Raw genomic sequence first — 17,304 nt, forward strand, 5'->3', positions numbered from 1 at the left:
ACAGAAGATATAAAAATAATGAAAATTACAAAAATAAACACAAATCTAATAAAACACAACCATATAATACAGTTCTTTAGTCCACTCATGTGAAACCAAAAGTAATAAATAATCCAGAAACAATTTACAAATATTGTATGATGCTGTTATTTCATTAAGTAATCCAAAAAGCCAAAACCGTCTAGAGAGTAGATAATTAATAAATGCTTAGGTCACAAAGAAAGAACGAAGAATGAACTACTCACTTAATCACCTTCAAGGTTGGAAGTGAAAGCAGAAAACTTGCAACAATCTGGACTCCTCTATCATCAAGACTGGTGTGTGATAAACTGTTAAGAAGAACATGAATGGAAGATTGTTACTTAGAAATAGTATGTGACTTCAGTGTTGCAATGAATGAAGAATTGGGGTCGGGACATGGCCAAATATTAAAGAGGATATTTGAAAATGATCTGAAAAAGGTGAAATTCCTGCTTTTAACTGTACTTCACCTATTTAAAAATCATTAAAAGTATTTTAAATTTAATTAAAATTATTAAAAGTCTTCATAACGTTCAGACTTTTCAACTTCCCAGTGCGTAAAGTGAGTTTTATGGACAAGGATAAACCACTTGTAAACCAACAGAAAATTAAAAATGTGGAGGAACCAGTGGATATTTGTTAGAAAAAAAAAAGGAAAATCATTGGTAAAAATAATGAAAAAATTACATTGCCAAATAAACAAAAACTTTTTTGACTCCCCAAAAAATACATGTAAAGAATAAAAAAAACTCTGAATGGAAACACTTTATTTATGCTACATTTACAATTCCTCTTTAACAGACCCCAGAAAGTAATGATTCCAAGGACTATAGTAGTAGTACTTCCCCTATAAGTAATGGGATGCACTCAGTCTGGGCAGGCAAATACTTTACAGGGAGCACAGTTGCGGAAAAGCTGGCATTAACAATACATCTATGTCTCTTAAATGGGTTAAAAATTGGCAAAGTAAATTTTAAAACGTAGTCCTAATATTCTGGTTAAAACAATCAGAGTCAGTAAACCTGGTTGATATTTGCACAGTACACTGCAACACAATTCCATAAATAGGTGAACAATCTCTTTTGGAATGGTTGTCAACAATATTTTAGTTTTTTTATTCAACCAACTGAATAAGAATCTTGATTCCCGTCATGTTAAAGTGCCATTGGAGTTAATCTGATTGTCCACCTTGTACCCCCACTTAAGAGATGTACTTAATGAGTAGCGATTTCTCCAGAATTCTTCTACTGGGACTCTCAGTCATCTAGTATTTAGCACCATTCTATCCATTTTACTCAGTCACAGGTGACCACTTTCAATAAGAAGCTCAGACGGAGGTGGGTAATGTTAGGAATCCCAGTGCATTCACGAAGAGCAACGGAAGTGTAAAGCAGAGTGTCTTTATTCAGGTAAATACACAAACAAAGATAACTCAAATCCACTGATAAGAACAGGTTCCTAAGGAGACTGTATAGTATAAATGGCAGGAACAGGTATTATAAGTTTTACCCCAGTCCAGAAGACACAAGGCTGTCCAGGAAAGCAGACAGAGTCCAGGGATCAAACAGAGATCAGACAAACAAATCCAAATAGCCAGGCAGAGATCAAGCGAATAAGCGAGGTCCAGAAGTCAGGCCAAAAGATTAGGGCAACAGGCAAAACAGCGTGGTTCAAGGTACAGGCAAATGAATCAGGGTCTCAGGCAAGGTCCAAGGTACAGGCAGGGGTCATACACAGAAGTTCAATCCAGAAGGTAAATACCAAACAGAACAGGAGCAGGTTAGCAGCAGCCAGGAACAAACAGGATGAACTGCACAGAGCACAGCTTGAGGCAGGTATTTGAAGCAGTGCGACAGGTGCAGTTCTAATTAGCATCAGACAAGGAGATTAACTCCTTCAGGCACATTGCAGATTTCAGGAGCAGGACAGCAGCACCTCTGATGGATTATAGGTACTGCTGCCAGATACAAAACAAAGGCAGTCATAACAGGTAATTTAAATCTTGAAAATGTATATACTCTACTGCACGTAGAACTTGATAAAGCAAAAAGGGGGTGCATCTCAAGATGAATCCAGGTCAAAAACAGGAGCATTTGTGCCAGGGGTATATCAATAGTAAAAAAGTGTGTATACTTATGGCTCAAAATAGCATTGAGAAAGCAGAGAGTTTGCGAAACTGGAGAAGTCACATTTTCAGTATAAATGGAGGGATCTATTTCTATATATGCACTTCTGATTCAGAAGTCTGGATTATGGAAAATACACATTCTGAATTTTGGGATGGAAAAGAAGGGAACTGTTGAGTAAAGGAGGACACATGTAATATCAAGATGGAAGGGGGGAAACAAACAGTCCCAATAAAAGTATGCAAAATCCAAGAAGTATAAAGAAACAGATACATTATATAATCTGGAAGCAATGTGACAGGCCTGAACAGTCCCTCCTAGAGGAGAAAGAGAGAGCCCTTCATCAAAGGAACATTGCTTCCATGGCTTCCACAGAGGCTACCGGCTGTCACAGGGCTTCCTCTGAGATTACCGGCTGTCACAGGGCTTCCTGTGAGGCTACCGGCTGTCACAGGGCTTCCTCTGAGGCTACCGGCTGTCACACGGCTTCCTCTGAGGTTACTGGCTGTCACAGGGCTTCCTCTGAGGTTACCGGCTGTCACAGGGCTTCCTGTGAGGTTACCGGCTGTCACAGGGCTTCCTGTGAGGTTACTGGCTGTCACAGGGCTTCCTCTGAGGTTACCGGCTGTCACCGGGCTTCCTCTGAGATTACCGGCTGTCACCGGGCTTCCTGTGAGGTTACCGGCTGTCACAGGGCTTCCTCTGAGGTTACTGGCTGTCACACGGCTTCCTCTGAGATTACCGGCTGTCACCGGGCTTCCTGTGAGGTTACCGGCTGTCACAGGGCTTCCTCTGAGATTACCGGCTGTCACAGGGCTTCCTGTGAGGCTACCGGCTGTCACAGGGCTTCCTCTGAGGCTACCGGCTGTCACACGGCTTCCTCTGAGGTTACTGGCTGTCACAGGGCTTCCTCTGAGGTTACCGGCTGTCACAGGGCTTCCTGTGAGGTTACCGGCTGTCACAGGGCTTCCTGTGAGGTTACCGGCTGTCACAGGGCTTCCTCTGAGGTTACCGGCTGTCACAGGGCTTCCTCTGAGGTTACCGGCTGTCACCGGGCTTCCTCTGAGATTACCGGCTGTCACCGGGCTTCCTGTGAGGTTACCGGCTGTCACAGGGCTTCCTCTGAGGTTACCGGCTGTCACAGGGCTTCCTGTGAGGTTACCGGCTGTCACAGGGCTTCCTCTGAGGTTACTGGCTGTCACCGGGCTTCCTGTGAGGTTACCGGCTGTCACAGGGCTTCCTCTGAGGTTACTGGCTGTCACAGGGCTTCCTCTGAGATTACCGGCTGTCACCGGGCTTCCTGTGAGGTTACCGGCTGTCACAGGGCTTCCTCTGAGATTACCGGCTGTCACAGGGCTTCCTGTGAGGCTACCGGCTGTCACAGGGCTTCCTCTGAGGCTACCGGCTGTCACACGGCTTCCTCTGAGGTTACCGGCTGTCACAGGGCTTCCTGTGAGGTTACCGGCTGTCACAGGGCTTCCTGTGAGGTTACTGGCTGTCACAGGGCTTCCTCTGAGGTTACCGGCTGTCACAGGGCTTCCTGTGAGGTTACCGGCTGTCACAGGGCTTCCTCTGAGGTTACTGGCTGTCACACGGCTTCCTCTGAGATTACCGGCTGTCACATGGCTTCCTCTGAGGTTACTGGCTGTCACAGGGCTTCCTCTGAGATTACCGGCTGTCACCGGGCTTCCTCTGAGATTACCGGCTGACATGGGTACATTTGAGAAGTTATTTTATCATGGCAGCACAGTAGGTCCACATATGAGACAGAAACTGAATGTGATATATTGTGGGACTGTTCAGTGTAGGGGTGAGCCAACAGGCTACAACTATTTATGCGTTATGCGACAGTGACATACATCTTCTCATACAACAGTTCATATAAAAAATGTATTGTAAATGTCCAACTTACTTCAACTCTGTGAGACATTTCAATTGCTCAATTACTGGTTTTAGAGAAGCCAAATTATGTGTTTCCAGTCTGCAGCGAATTAACCTAGAGAAATACAAATAATAATGAATTGATGATTTGGCTGCACTCTTCTGGTCACTGGACACTCTTCTCTATAAGTATTATTTACTTATGTTTCTATGCTACGCTTTCTGACATTACTTGATTTATAATACCAAAAATCTATTTTCTATGTGTATTGTATAAATAAAACATGTAATAAAATATATATTTTGTAATAAAGCATGACTGTAATAAAATATAGTCATTTTTCTAATGATTTCTAATTCTTAATAAGGCCCCATCTACTTTTAGCTCCAAGCCCATTAAGACCTTAACCAGTATATGCAATCATTATAGATTTCACACTATATATCCGTATGAAGTAACAAAAATAACTGTACCGTGATGATCATAACAACATACCTTAATGATCCCAGTGCTTGAAAATGTGAAACTATGCTGAAATTGGAATATAATGAGAGAATGTTTAAAACTTCCATCAAAAGACGTGTCTTTATTCATACTAGCACACACCATGTTCGTTATGACGCTTTAGTGCCTTGTGATGTTTTTAGCGATATAGAGTAACATGCGCTGGATGTGATTTGGTATAAAAAAGCTGTTTGTGGTATGTGTCTGTTTGTAGAGTGTTTATCTTTATTTGAACTGGAAGTCCGAATCATTGCTATGTAAAGCTTGTATGACCATTCAGCACCAAAACTGTAATTGTTATTCGATATAAATCGTATTAGATTGTAAGCTCATTTGGGCAGGGTCACCATTACCATCTGTTTCATGTCATCGTACTTTATTTGTTTGTATCATGATTCTATCAATGTAGAGCTCTGATTAATATGTTGGCGCTTTATAAATAAAAAAGATAATAATGTAGGTAAATTACTTTGATCAGTGTCAACATGAAATTTTACTCCCTATCCACTCTATTGCAAACAACTGAAGCTTCTACCACTTGGAATTTTAGAATACAGTCCCGATGGCATATAATGCAGTTCAAAAAAGGCCCCTGTATGTGAATTAACCAATCACTCTCTGCCTGTTTAATTAGAGAAGCATCATCCATCTAACATGGCAACATGCAGGGGGTAAAATACAGCAAGGTGATCATAGTTAACTAAGTATATAAACACTCCAGTTATGTATATTATCCAGCTCAGTAATATACATCCATTTATATATATTAATAACAATTATTAGCTTTACTTGCTCTTCAAGCCCGTATATGGTTTATATATAAAACCAATTTCTTACCTACTGTCATGACTGTCCACCCGAGTATTCAACTCTATGGTAATTTTAGTGTCAAACACTCTAAATGACACAAAAAAGAAGCATCAATTTGTTAAATTACCATTTTTTTTTGCCTTGTTTCTATCAAACATAAAAATAGTTTTACAAGGGCGAATGAAGCCCTTGAGTGGAAAACGAGACCTCATTTGTACAAAGCTATTACATTTATCTTGCGCTGTGAACCCAATTCTTCTTTATTTCCGTAAGAGCAATAGAAAATGTAGTTTAGTAGTAGAGCTTGTCATACATCACTACTTATGAACAAAAAAGATGTGGTCATGATACCTAAATAAATCACAAATAATGCTTGTGGATTGGATTATAAAAACTAAATCATATAATGGAGGCTTCCGATATTATCAGTGGGGGTGACTGCAACAAAAAACATCTTTCAAGACTTGATGGTGACACCCATTCAGACAGCACTGATTCCGAAATATGGTTTTGGAAAGAGCTCAATAGAGTGTAGCATTTGGAAAGAGCTATAATATTTGGAAAGAGCTCAATAGGTACAGCTATGATTACACTGCAGGAAATGTGAATGCAGAAGGACATACACTGCTACCAGTTAATGACCAGTTCATGTAAGTATGTTGCATTACCCTCCATGACAAACAATGCCTGCCCTTTCCAGAAAGATTACTTATAACATCGCTACATCTTAATGGTTCCACTTACCTGATAACCTTTATGTATGCGGGAATCTGGGTGATATAATGGACGAGTGACAATAAATCTTCTCCTCCTACCCATGGCTCATCAATACTGAAAGACAAAATATTGTTCTGTCAATTTGCCAGCATCATAATACATCACAAGAAATCCCACTGAAAGTTAAATGTGCAAATCTTCCAGTAATACCACTTTCATACTGCCGCCCCTACAATATCCCGGGTTTTTGAAGCCGGGTTTTTGCAGGGGCTCGGAGCGTCCCAGCTTAGAAACACCATTCATACTGCACCTTGGACCCGGGAATTTCCTGGGTTGACCCCATTTATACTGCACAAGTCTGTGCCCTGGCAATTTTTCGGAGTCATCACCAGAGCATTTTTCATTGGCTGAAAGCTGGAATATGGGAAAACTCTCTCTCTCTCTCTCTCTTCTCTCTCTCTCTTCTTTCTCTCTCTCTTCTCTCTCTCTCTCTCTCTCTCTCAAAAACCCCTCGATAAATCCCGGGTTGAAGACCCAGGTTTTTAGACCCGGGATTTTTAACTTCTACCATTCATACTGCACCAAGACCCGGGTTGTTTGAGCTCGACCCAGGAAAAACCCGGGATTTTGGTGCAGTACGAATGGGGTATAACTAGGAACAAAAAGGATTGTAAAAATAATACAATTTGCCTCCATAGGCAGAAAGAGGAGATACAATTAAGCCCATCCCTATTTGATATGCTGTCAACATTTGGCAGGGTGATCATTTGTTCTAAAGTTAAGTATACATAGATTAAATTGAGCACAATAATGTTTTACTTGCTTTCATGTGTTTTTGTAATGGAGGAAACATAGTACGTGGAGATTATTTCGTATGCACCACCCTTATTTGCACTCTGATTGTGAATAGTCGTGTCCGGCGCTGTTCCATTTAAGCAGTGCACTCTGCTAATGAAAGTGGTAAAAATTTAATCTAATGAGGTTCCTACTCTGATTGGTGCGTGGAAAATGGTTCCTGGGGGTAAATGTATCAAGCTGAGAGTTTTCTGCCGGGTTTGAAAAACCAATCAGATTCTAGTTATCATTTATTTAGCGGATTCTACAAAATGACAGCTAGAATCTGATTGGTTGCTATAGGCAACATCTCCACTTTTCAAACCCGCCGGAAAACTCTCAGCTTGATACATTTACCCCCTGGTTGGGTGGATCTGGGCAGTGGACATTTGTTGCCCCAAAACCCCCATCACTCCCTGGAATGTTTGGAGTGACGGGAATTGAGCTATTTTAATAAAAGGAAATGTAATATTTCTCAACTTACCTTATGATTAAATCATGAGGTTTCTTTGATTGCACTGCTAGACAATCCTTTACAACATCCAGAGACAAATTGTTCCTCTTTGATCTGCGTGAACACAATTTTCTTTAAATAATTTCCATTGTGTTTTTATATTAATATTAATGTTCCCCTCTCTCTCTGTATATATATATATATATATATATATATATATATATATATATATATATATCTGCACATAAATGTTAGAAACAAATTGTAACAATAATTACAACAGTGATTTATGTATCATAATAAATCATGTATAAATTCCTGTAACTAATATATTTATTATACACAACTGATGTTAATACTGTAGTTGTTTAAATATATACAGTGCAGTATTTGTAAATAATAAAATAATAGCTATATAAACATTGAACTCTGATGTCACTGCTTCACTGCAATAGGAAAACATGTGTATTACAAAGAACACTATTGTGCATTATTATGTATGTCAGAATTCTATGGTCTGTATAAAAGCATTCACAGTACGTGCATTATCCCACATATAATCAAGAGGTAGTGATGTAATTCAGTATTCATCAGGAAGACTATTGTGTAATGATAACTTACATGCACCATGACACAGATTATAATAACAAGAAGATGGGCCTGATTCATTAAAGAAAGTAAAGCAAAAAAAATGAGTAACTTTGCACCTTGGCAAAACCATGTTGCACTGGAGGGGGGAGTACATTTAAAACGTGATGACAGATTTATAGTTGGGGTAGGGCTTGTTCTAGATCATCTTTAAATTTCAGTGTGAAAACTATTGCTAACAAGTATTTGTGTGCTACATGAATAAGCAGCCAGTATTAATCTTATGTGAAAAATAATAAACTAATTTGCACCCCTTGCATTGTAACATGGTTTTGTCCAGGAGAAACCGTACTCATTTTTTTGCCTTACTTTCCTATATGAATCAGGCCCGGTAATTCATCATGAACATTTATAAGTTCACATTATGGATTTCCTTGTGACTTCTAATATGGAAGCAATGAATTCTGTACAGCAGATTATAAGTATAATAAGTATAAGTATAGATTATAAGTATTTTAGAAGTCACTGAGGAGTTGCTTGATCATATACAAGGTACAAGGCTTGAAATACTACAATCAATCAGCAATATATTAGATATAGTTTTGGGTGTAATACGATGAATTAGAAACCAAGTGAAGCTGCTGTTAGCTACATTTAAGAACATTCTTGTGAGACTAAAAGCAGCAGTTATAGGAAACAAAAAAACACAACAGTTGTTGAGTACAAATCACCAAAGCAAAATCACAACAGTATCAGACTCAACATAGCTGAGATCTATATAAGACACTCACATAAACTGTGTGATATTGTAACTATTGTCCAGGATGAACCAGAGCTTTGAAAGATGTTCTGCTTGGAAGTTACATCCAGCTAATCTGAAATAAGATGGAAGAGAACAAGATGATGTACAGAACTGACAGCAATTTCAGCCTCTCCAATGTAATATGCATTAGGTTGTACATGAAACACGATTTTTGGTACGATGCAGTCCTGCCCGTGCACCCTTACTGGCCCTTTTCCACCCTAGGATGACAGTGACATGGAGGGGATTAGCCAAGCCTAGGGCTGGGGGTTGGTCTGGAGTCTGATCCCCAACACCCACTGGCTGCCTCCTGAACCTCCGAGGCCACTGACTGCAAGACAGTCCCAAGTAGAGCACCATCTACTTCCCCGCATGTGCAGACAGCAAGTGAGGCAGACACAAGAGTCTGCCTCCAACAGCTTTGTATGGAAGAAGGTGTCTAGCGAGACTCTTATGGGGGGTGAGGGGTGTGTACTATTAATTTAATAATCTATTCATTTAATGCTGGGTGGGGGCAACTCATTTTTTTGGCAGTATGATGGCGGTATCAATGCTATTAAGTTAATTTCAGGACTTGTTGGGGGAAGGAGGACCAATTATTAAATGTGGGTGCTATTGATTTAATTTTAAGGCAGGTTGAGGGGAGGGAGACCTAGAGTGTTCACTATATTGCTCGGTTTCCAGGAGGTGAAGAATACCAATCCCTTTTCCAAACAGGGTCCCAACAAACCAGGATCCAGTCAAGCAGCAACTGAGCTTAAGCCACCAGCAGCTGCAGGTAGTCATAGCTGCAAGAACAGAATTTGGGGAAGTAGGTGTTTTGAAGAAATCTAACTCTTGTAAAGAACTAGACAAGTCTCCACGGTGTGTTGGTTATGGAAGTGCAACAGCGTTCTCACTTTCCCAGGGAACTAAAATGTCTTGTTAAAGCTCCGCCGCTGTGTCATCATAATCAGCCACCAATAATATCACACGTAACTAATGTACTAGGCCATTCCTCTAAGCTACTCTCTTATGAGAGCATTGTCACATACCTAGATTGACAGGAGAGCTCTGGGAATTTAAGTTATTATGGAAAAGAGAAGGCAATACGTGGAACTGTACTAAATAGCACCATCCCAGAGCTACGTAAAGTTTTACATTATAATATGTATATATGTATATGTGCTTTTTTTAAAAAAAAAAGAGCAAGTAATTTGTTGCGTACACGTGTCCGTCCATATTCAACTCCAAGCGCATCTGAAGAAACGCGTCTTGCTGAATATGAGTGTAGGTACGCTCTGCTTATATGGCACTTGCTGTATTGAGACACACACAATACACTGCTGGACACCTACAATACATATGTGCAAGATAAAGTCCCAGTAGAAATTAGTTATTGTCTCATGTTAATAATATAGGGCCTGATTCATTAAGGAACTTAGGCAAGAATTTGAGTTTTTTCATGTAGCACACAAATATCAACTTTAAAATTCATTGTACAAATAAGCTATCAAGTATTTGTGTGCTACATGAAAAAACAGCCAGTGTTTTCCTTATGAGCAAAATAATAAACTAATTTACACCCCTTGCATTGTAACATGGTTTTGTCCAGAAAACTTAAGTAAGAAAACTTACTCAATTTCTTGCCTAAGTTCCGTAATGAATCAGGCCCATAGTCATTAATGAAAAATCATAAAAAAAGTTTTTTTTTCAGTTTTGCTCCATGACATTTATTATGATGTTACTAATATCTCTTCTACATAAAATGTATTTGTACAGTTTCCCTTGATTACAAACACATGTTCAAGCATGCGATACGTGACCGTCATCACTATCATTCGGCACCTACACCTGCCCTGTAGCTGGTGCAAGTGATCCCCCCTCTATTTATTCACAGAAAATATGCAGAAACGGAATTAGCAATGGTATTTTATTAGCGATTATAAATAATTACCTTAATTTCCTCAATGAGTCTCCAGCTGGTGAAAATACAACATGGACTGTTTCTTTCGGACTTAAACTAAAAAAACATTAAAGTTGGACAGTAATTAAGGAACATATAAAAAAAAGCTGCAAATTCTTAGCAAACTAACATATTACTAAAGACTAATAACACATTCACAGCTCTCCATCCAATATATTGCTTTATACCTCAACCATGGCTGTCTACATATTGCCTTGTTCTGGGATCCTGTGGGCTTATAGAAAAAGAATATTGTTTCCCACCAAATGGTGAGTTAATATATTTATTTTTTGTACACAAGTTATTTAGTATTTTCAAGGGGGATTAGCATGCTGCGCACCTCCCTACATTTTAAAATAATCAAATTGGGACACTCTCCGGGACAATAAGCTACACCGGATTTATTGAACTATGCCCCCAACTGGATATATCTCTTTTTGTATTGTTTTAAAAGATCTTTTTATTAATTTTTGTCAATCATATAAGAGGTAGTACAGGAGAAAAAAAAGAGGGAGGGGAGGTAAGAAACCAAAAAAGACAATTGGTGGGTAAATTATACAGCAATCAATAAGATGAAGAACTTCTTTCCATAAGGGGACCAATTTGGGACAGTGCCCCCACACATTGACCAGAGTACCTTCTCTTCTGCAGTCTGCAGCAAAGGGGGCAGCTATTGGGGAAGATGGAATACAAGGTACCAACACTAATATATTTTGTCAGCGTTCTCAATAATTTTAACACATATAGAATTTATGTTAATTCTAATTTGAGCCCAGTCCTCAGGAGTGAGAGTTACACCCATCTCTTCTTCTCCTCTTCATGTTTTTTTTTTGGTGATTATGTTTTAACATTATGTGATAAAAGGGTGATATATGTCCCCTAGGAGAGGTCCCATTTGAGCATAAACCTTCCAGAGGGGGGCTGCTGTAAATCAGGATGTAAGCGACAAACAGAATTATAAAAGTGTCTAAGTTGCAGATGCTGAAAACATAAAGAGGGTATTTTGGCATTTTTATAGGATTTACCACCTGTCCAGATCTACCTTAACCCTCTTTGGTGTTTAATTGTCAATAAAATGGTGTTTGTTACCCATTATTTGCATATTTTTATGGGTAGTGTTAGGAGGAACATGGTTCTGGAAGGACTATGAATACCGTGAAGAAAAGAGGGGTCTAAGAGCTGAATTGTCAGCAGACATGATTACAATTATCGTAGTTTGGACTACTATCAGCTAAGGTGGTGGCAGATAAAATATATCCTATTATCAGAGGACAACATGCAAGGCTTCTGTCTGCAAATCCTCACAATCCTAATTAATTTTGTCAATTAGGAAGTCATTGGTGTGCAATGATTTACCATCTATACATCTGTACGCACACTCTACAGGGACATTCCACTATATGGTGCACTCTCTGCATTCTAACTTCTCCAGGCTGTCAACCCTGGATAAACATTCACCGCAGAGAGTGGTGTGGGGTGAATATCCTCTGACCTGCAGAGTTCCTCCCTCACCTAAGGACACTTCCTGTTCTCCTGTTTGCAGCAATAGGTTCAGGGGGGGGGGAAATAAATAAACTTTGCATGCGGTAGCCCTTTAATAATGTATTTCTATTGTGCTAGCATCTCTCACAATAACTCAGTAAAATTAAGGAGACAACCTCTATTTCAGTTACTTTCTTAAGAAATAGACTGTTAAGGCACATCCTAACTAACTAGAAAGACCAATATCCTCCAATAGACAGTGACTTCTCGGCTGATTGAAGGGTTAATATGCAATCACTGTCCGCACAGTACTATCGGTGCAAATGTTTCTCACTACTCTTGGCCTGTTACCAAGCTCATTAGCAGTCTCATATTAGGCAAAAGGATATTAAATAAGTATAGTATGTGCATATTTATTAAACCCATTTGGTTGATGAGAACTCTCTCTTTTAGTTTCACAGTAATCGTACAGGCTTCATATCACAAGGACAGATATCTATTTCTCAGTATCACAAAGATTAGTGATGTCTCACTTATATATAATTAAGGTCAAAGGAAGAGCATACTGCAGAATACATTTTATAACATACATTATATTGTGTGTCAAGAAAGTAGTTAATGTTGCCATTATTTGGGTGAAGTGTTTCTCCACCATGATGACCAGCTGAAGGATGAGGGAATACACATAGAAGAATAGCACGGTAATACACGGAGAGAGTGAGGAACACAGAGAAGAGGGAAAGGGTAAATCAGGAAAATAAACCTTAGTGTGAACCTGTTGTCTACACACGGGAGGCGCTCAACCAATATTCACTTTGCATTCGCATGGATATACTCACAGTCATTGTGTTGGAGTGAATTGGTTGTTTTCCGTGCTGGTGCTACTATTAGGTGAGCTAAGTAGGTGGCCTGGAGCGCCAACACTTTAGTGGCGCCTAAACCACTGAATGATTGACATCATGTGACTTATCTAGGCCCTTATTAGAGCTACTTGGCTAAACCATGTTCCTCAGGAAAGCGGGTGGGGGGAGGAGGGGAGCCAATTTAAAAAATGTGCACAGATTTGGAGTTGGGATGGGGAAGCATCCTAGCTCAACAGTAAATCAGAACATTAAAATGAACCAAGTATTTGTGTGCTACATGCAAATGCAGACAATATATTTCATGTGTGCAAAAAAAAAGAAAGCATGTGCAAATTTGCACCCTTCGCTGGGCTGGGCACTAACTCTAAATGTCGCCCTTAGTTTTATTTTATCCAGCGCCCCCGCTCTGAGTGGCGTCCGCCCTGACAATGGGAGGCAGATGTGTTTAATTATTCAAATTAACTTGAGCATGGATACTAGCTTGAGCAACAATGCTGTTGGCTACCTCTTCTCTGTGTCAGTGATAGACAGCGTCATACTCCTAGTCTGTCACTAATATGAAGGGAGAGCAGATGGCTGTAATGGCTCTGACATCTTCCTCTGCCTGCTGCTCCTCCCTCCATAGGTAAGAAATGGGGGGGGGGGGGGTGAATGCAGTGCTTGATGGGAAGGTAGGGGCAACCCCATGCGGAGTAGTTTGGGCGAACGGAACCCTTTCATCGGCCCTGGATGCATTCTCGTAGAGATTTTGTTCTCAGTCCACACAATGGCTGCCTCCATTGTTTCCATTAACTGCCGCCACTATCTTCAGGCAACAGGTCCATTTAAAGGGACAGCAGTCTGATCTTTTTCTATTCCTATATATCACAGTGTACTACTATTTAAAAGAAACACTAATGTAAAATAAAGTTACTGCCATTCCTGACTGATTCATCATTGAAAATACGTTAACCTATCTGTATATAAGGTTTATTTTACAATATGCCGAGTCTCTGTTTCCATTGCCTTCTGAAGCTGAAGATGTGAGACACCTACAGACAAAAAGTAGGTACTACACCACATTAAACATTACACTAACAAACTTCAACATTCCAAACGCATAATGAAGAAGATAGTAAAGAGTAAAGATATATTGTTCTGATTTGGATCTTACCAGGCATTAATCTCTGTAACATTCCTCCAGGAACAGAGGGAAGAGAGTAGCAGCAGGACACCATCCTCTGATAAATGGTTCATGCACATGCTGCAAGAAAATGATAGATACTCTATATCGGTACTGAGCCCCACAATGACCAGAAGTGTTTCACATGTTAATGAATAACTGTGTAACCACTGTGTACCCAAGTAAATATTAGATCATGTGTTTCAACAGGGCCTTTAAGAAGCAGAGATGACGAAAATATGTATTTTACTTAAGTTATGTAAGAAAATAATGCATAATTCTGCCTTTTTTTATTTTTATACATGTAGTACAACCACAACGTCTTGCCCCTATATTTATTCTGCAACTTCTAAACTTTATAGGCACCAAATATGTATTGTTTGCTAGGGGTGTAATGTCTCTTTGTGGATCATAATAAATGAAATATATAAAGTATGAAATATATAAATGTATGCATGTTACTTTTTTTGTTTTTGTTTAGGAGTGACACATTTATTTTGTTGCTATGATGATGATGATGATGATGATTACAGAACCGTGTTTACATGGCTAAACATGAGCTTAGAAGTCCCTGACACATGCTGTACTACTGACATATCATGTTAGAGTCATGTTGGGTTTTATTGGACCCATGGGCTCACCCCCCCACACTCCTGCAGTCTAGTGTCTACACAGAAGTTTACAATGCCCTCATAACATCTAATACATATGAGATTTATTACCTGGAAACCCATTATTCCAAAGGTTCCAAACACTAGAAAGATGAAATTAAAATGTGCACATTGCTGCTGTCTGTCATATACACAGATATCAGTCACTATTAGGAGCACTGCTAAATTATTTAAGAGGGGGTACCAGGGGCAGAGTAGGAAATAATAGGGGTGATTATTGAATTTAATTCATTATATTTTTGACATGGAATACTAAATCATGGAAAAGAAAAACCTTATCCTTAAAAGCATATTTTATTTGTTCATTAAGACAACGATTACTCGTGTCACATAGGTGTCATAGTGACATTTAGGTCGCAATGCTCTGTCGCTAGATCACTCACCTTAATTCCAGTAGGTTCGGGTTCCGCTGGAATATTTTCGTAAGGTGACCCACATCATTCTTGCCAAGTTTACAACTGTTTAGTCTGAAAACAAAAGACATTTTTACCTAGAGTGCCAACACAGGGGGGGGAAAGAAAGCCCTGGATGGTGGGACAGACCCCACAAATCGGGATTGTCCCGCCTAAATTGGGACTGTCCCGCCTAATTGGGACTGCCCCGCCTAATTGGGACTGTCCCGCCTAAATTGGGGCTGTCCTGCCTAAATTGGGACTGTCCCGCCTAAATTGGAACTGTCTTGCCTAAATTGAGAATGTCCCGCCTAAATTGGGACAGTTGGAAGGTATGTGGCAATTAATATCCATATAAAGAGAGAGTTATGATGTCATCACTTCAGTCTTCATTACAAAATCTTGTGCATTATAAAGAATAATACACCCCGCATTGTAAAATATAACATATTAAGGCGAAGTCACCTCGGATTTCTGTGACCTCTATAAAAGCACAGACGTAAGTGACTACTAATATCCACACAAGTCATAATAGGCAGTTAATTATTCCGTATATAATGTACCAATGTGAAATAAAGATAATCCCAATGAGACCTTACTCTTGTTACTTATATAAAACATAACAAGGCTACAAAACTCTGTATTTTAGGAGAGAAAAATAAAATGTTTAATTAAGAAGGTTGTGAAAAAGTGATCACCCAGCTGCCTGGAGACATTTACTTAATAAATGACCGGATAAAAGATTTTCTTAATAAATACACCCCCCAAATATTTTATGAATATCTGTGACTATATAAATGTATACATAAAGATCATCATCATCATCAACATTTATATAGCGCCAGCAACAGGGGCGGGCTGGCCCAGGGGGGCATCGGTCAGGCCGCTATTAGGGCCGGGGGTAGGCCGGCCGGCCGGCCGCCCCCCGGCTGCAAAATACTATGCTTTTCCCCGCGGCCGCATCTGATGACATCAGATGCGGCCGCATCCCTTTTCATGGGATGCGGCCGCCGGTGTGCCCCCCGGCCACGCCTCTCCCAGCCCGCGCCTGGCCAGCAACTTCCGTAACACTTTACAATTGGGGATGGTTAATGTAAACATGATCACTATTTCTTTGGATGAACTGGAAGAAATCTGATATTTTTCTAAACCGTTAACATATTGTTGATTGTGATTTATAGATATTGAAATCCTGCATAATAATTCTCATTCCAGTGCGGCTGCCACTTAATAAAGTACAAATAAAGGTATTTATCTCCCCCTAGTGGATGTCCAGTATCGTAAAAAAAAATAATTGACAAAGACCAAAGCTATGTGCACAATTTTAAGTGGTTGTGTAAACCTTGGTTTAATTAAAACTAGTAAAGTATTATATATAATTATGTATTGGTTATAATACTTTTACATTTATTATTGATCTTTTGAAATCTTTAAAGGGACATCCTCTCCCTTTGCAACTTCAGCAATATGGTAGGGTGCTTCCAACGCCACTTAATAAGAATTACTGAGCTGTTTCCCAACATTAAGAACAGAAAGGTTTTAGTGTTGGAGGGATAGAGCAGTTCTGTAAAGTGCTATGGATTGGAAGAGATACTGAATACGGCATTCGATTGGCAGGGTTTTCAACTCATTAAAACATTCCCTGGCTTGCCAGTGTAGTGGGAGGAGTCACCAACCAGCTCTGGCCCCGCCCCTTCAGGGACTATGAAAGGGACCCCAAGAAGTTGCTGTACCAAGGCTCGAAATGTACTAGTAACATCACCACAATGATACAAAAGCAATATATGACTTACACCGATGAGGGCTCTCTTACAGCATACTTGCCAACTTATGGCAAGTATGATCCGGAAGCTGCCGGGGGCAGGTGGGTGTGCAGGGGGCGGGGCTCCAAAAATCACGCCATTTTGGCCAAATGCCGCGATTCCCGGTGATTCACAGCATTTTGGATTTAATTCTGCCCACTTCACTGCGGGAGACTGTCATAATCTCCCGGGAGTCCGGGAGACCCACCCAGAATTCGGGAGTCTCCGGGAGAGTTGGCAAGTATGTCT

The 17,304-nt window shown here is 39.9% G+C and overlaps 1 protein-coding gene across 2 annotated transcripts in view; it reads right to left on the reverse strand.

Moving 5' to 3' along the window:
* NLRC5 (NLR family CARD domain containing 5) overlaps positions 1-17,304 on the reverse strand; it is a 91,175-nt gene that overhangs the window by 30,643 nt on the left and 43,228 nt on the right. For both annotated transcript variants that reach the window (XM_075188970.1, XM_075188969.1), the window contains exons 24-33: positions 15,245-15,328; positions 14,182-14,271; positions 10,675-10,740; positions 8,728-8,811; positions 7,379-7,462; positions 6,088-6,174; positions 5,371-5,430; positions 4,525-4,560; positions 4,060-4,143; positions 246-329 (exon numbers count right to left, since the gene is read on the reverse strand). In XM_075188970.1, the coding sequence (XP_075045071.1) occupies positions 246-329; positions 4,060-4,143; positions 4,525-4,560; positions 5,371-5,430; positions 6,088-6,174; positions 7,379-7,462; positions 8,728-8,811; positions 10,675-10,740; positions 14,182-14,271; positions 15,245-15,328 (759 nt within the window). The remainder of the gene's footprint in view (positions 1-245; positions 330-4,059; positions 4,144-4,524; positions 4,561-5,370; positions 5,431-6,087; positions 6,175-7,378; positions 7,463-8,727; positions 8,812-10,674; positions 10,741-14,181; positions 14,272-15,244; positions 15,329-17,304) is intronic.

Source organism: Mixophyes fleayi, chromosome 10, assembly GCF_038048845.1.
Source record: "Mixophyes fleayi isolate aMixFle1 chromosome 10, aMixFle1.hap1, whole genome shotgun sequence".
NCBI classification, from domain to species: domain Eukaryota; kingdom Metazoa; phylum Chordata; class Amphibia; order Anura; family Limnodynastidae; genus Mixophyes; species Mixophyes fleayi.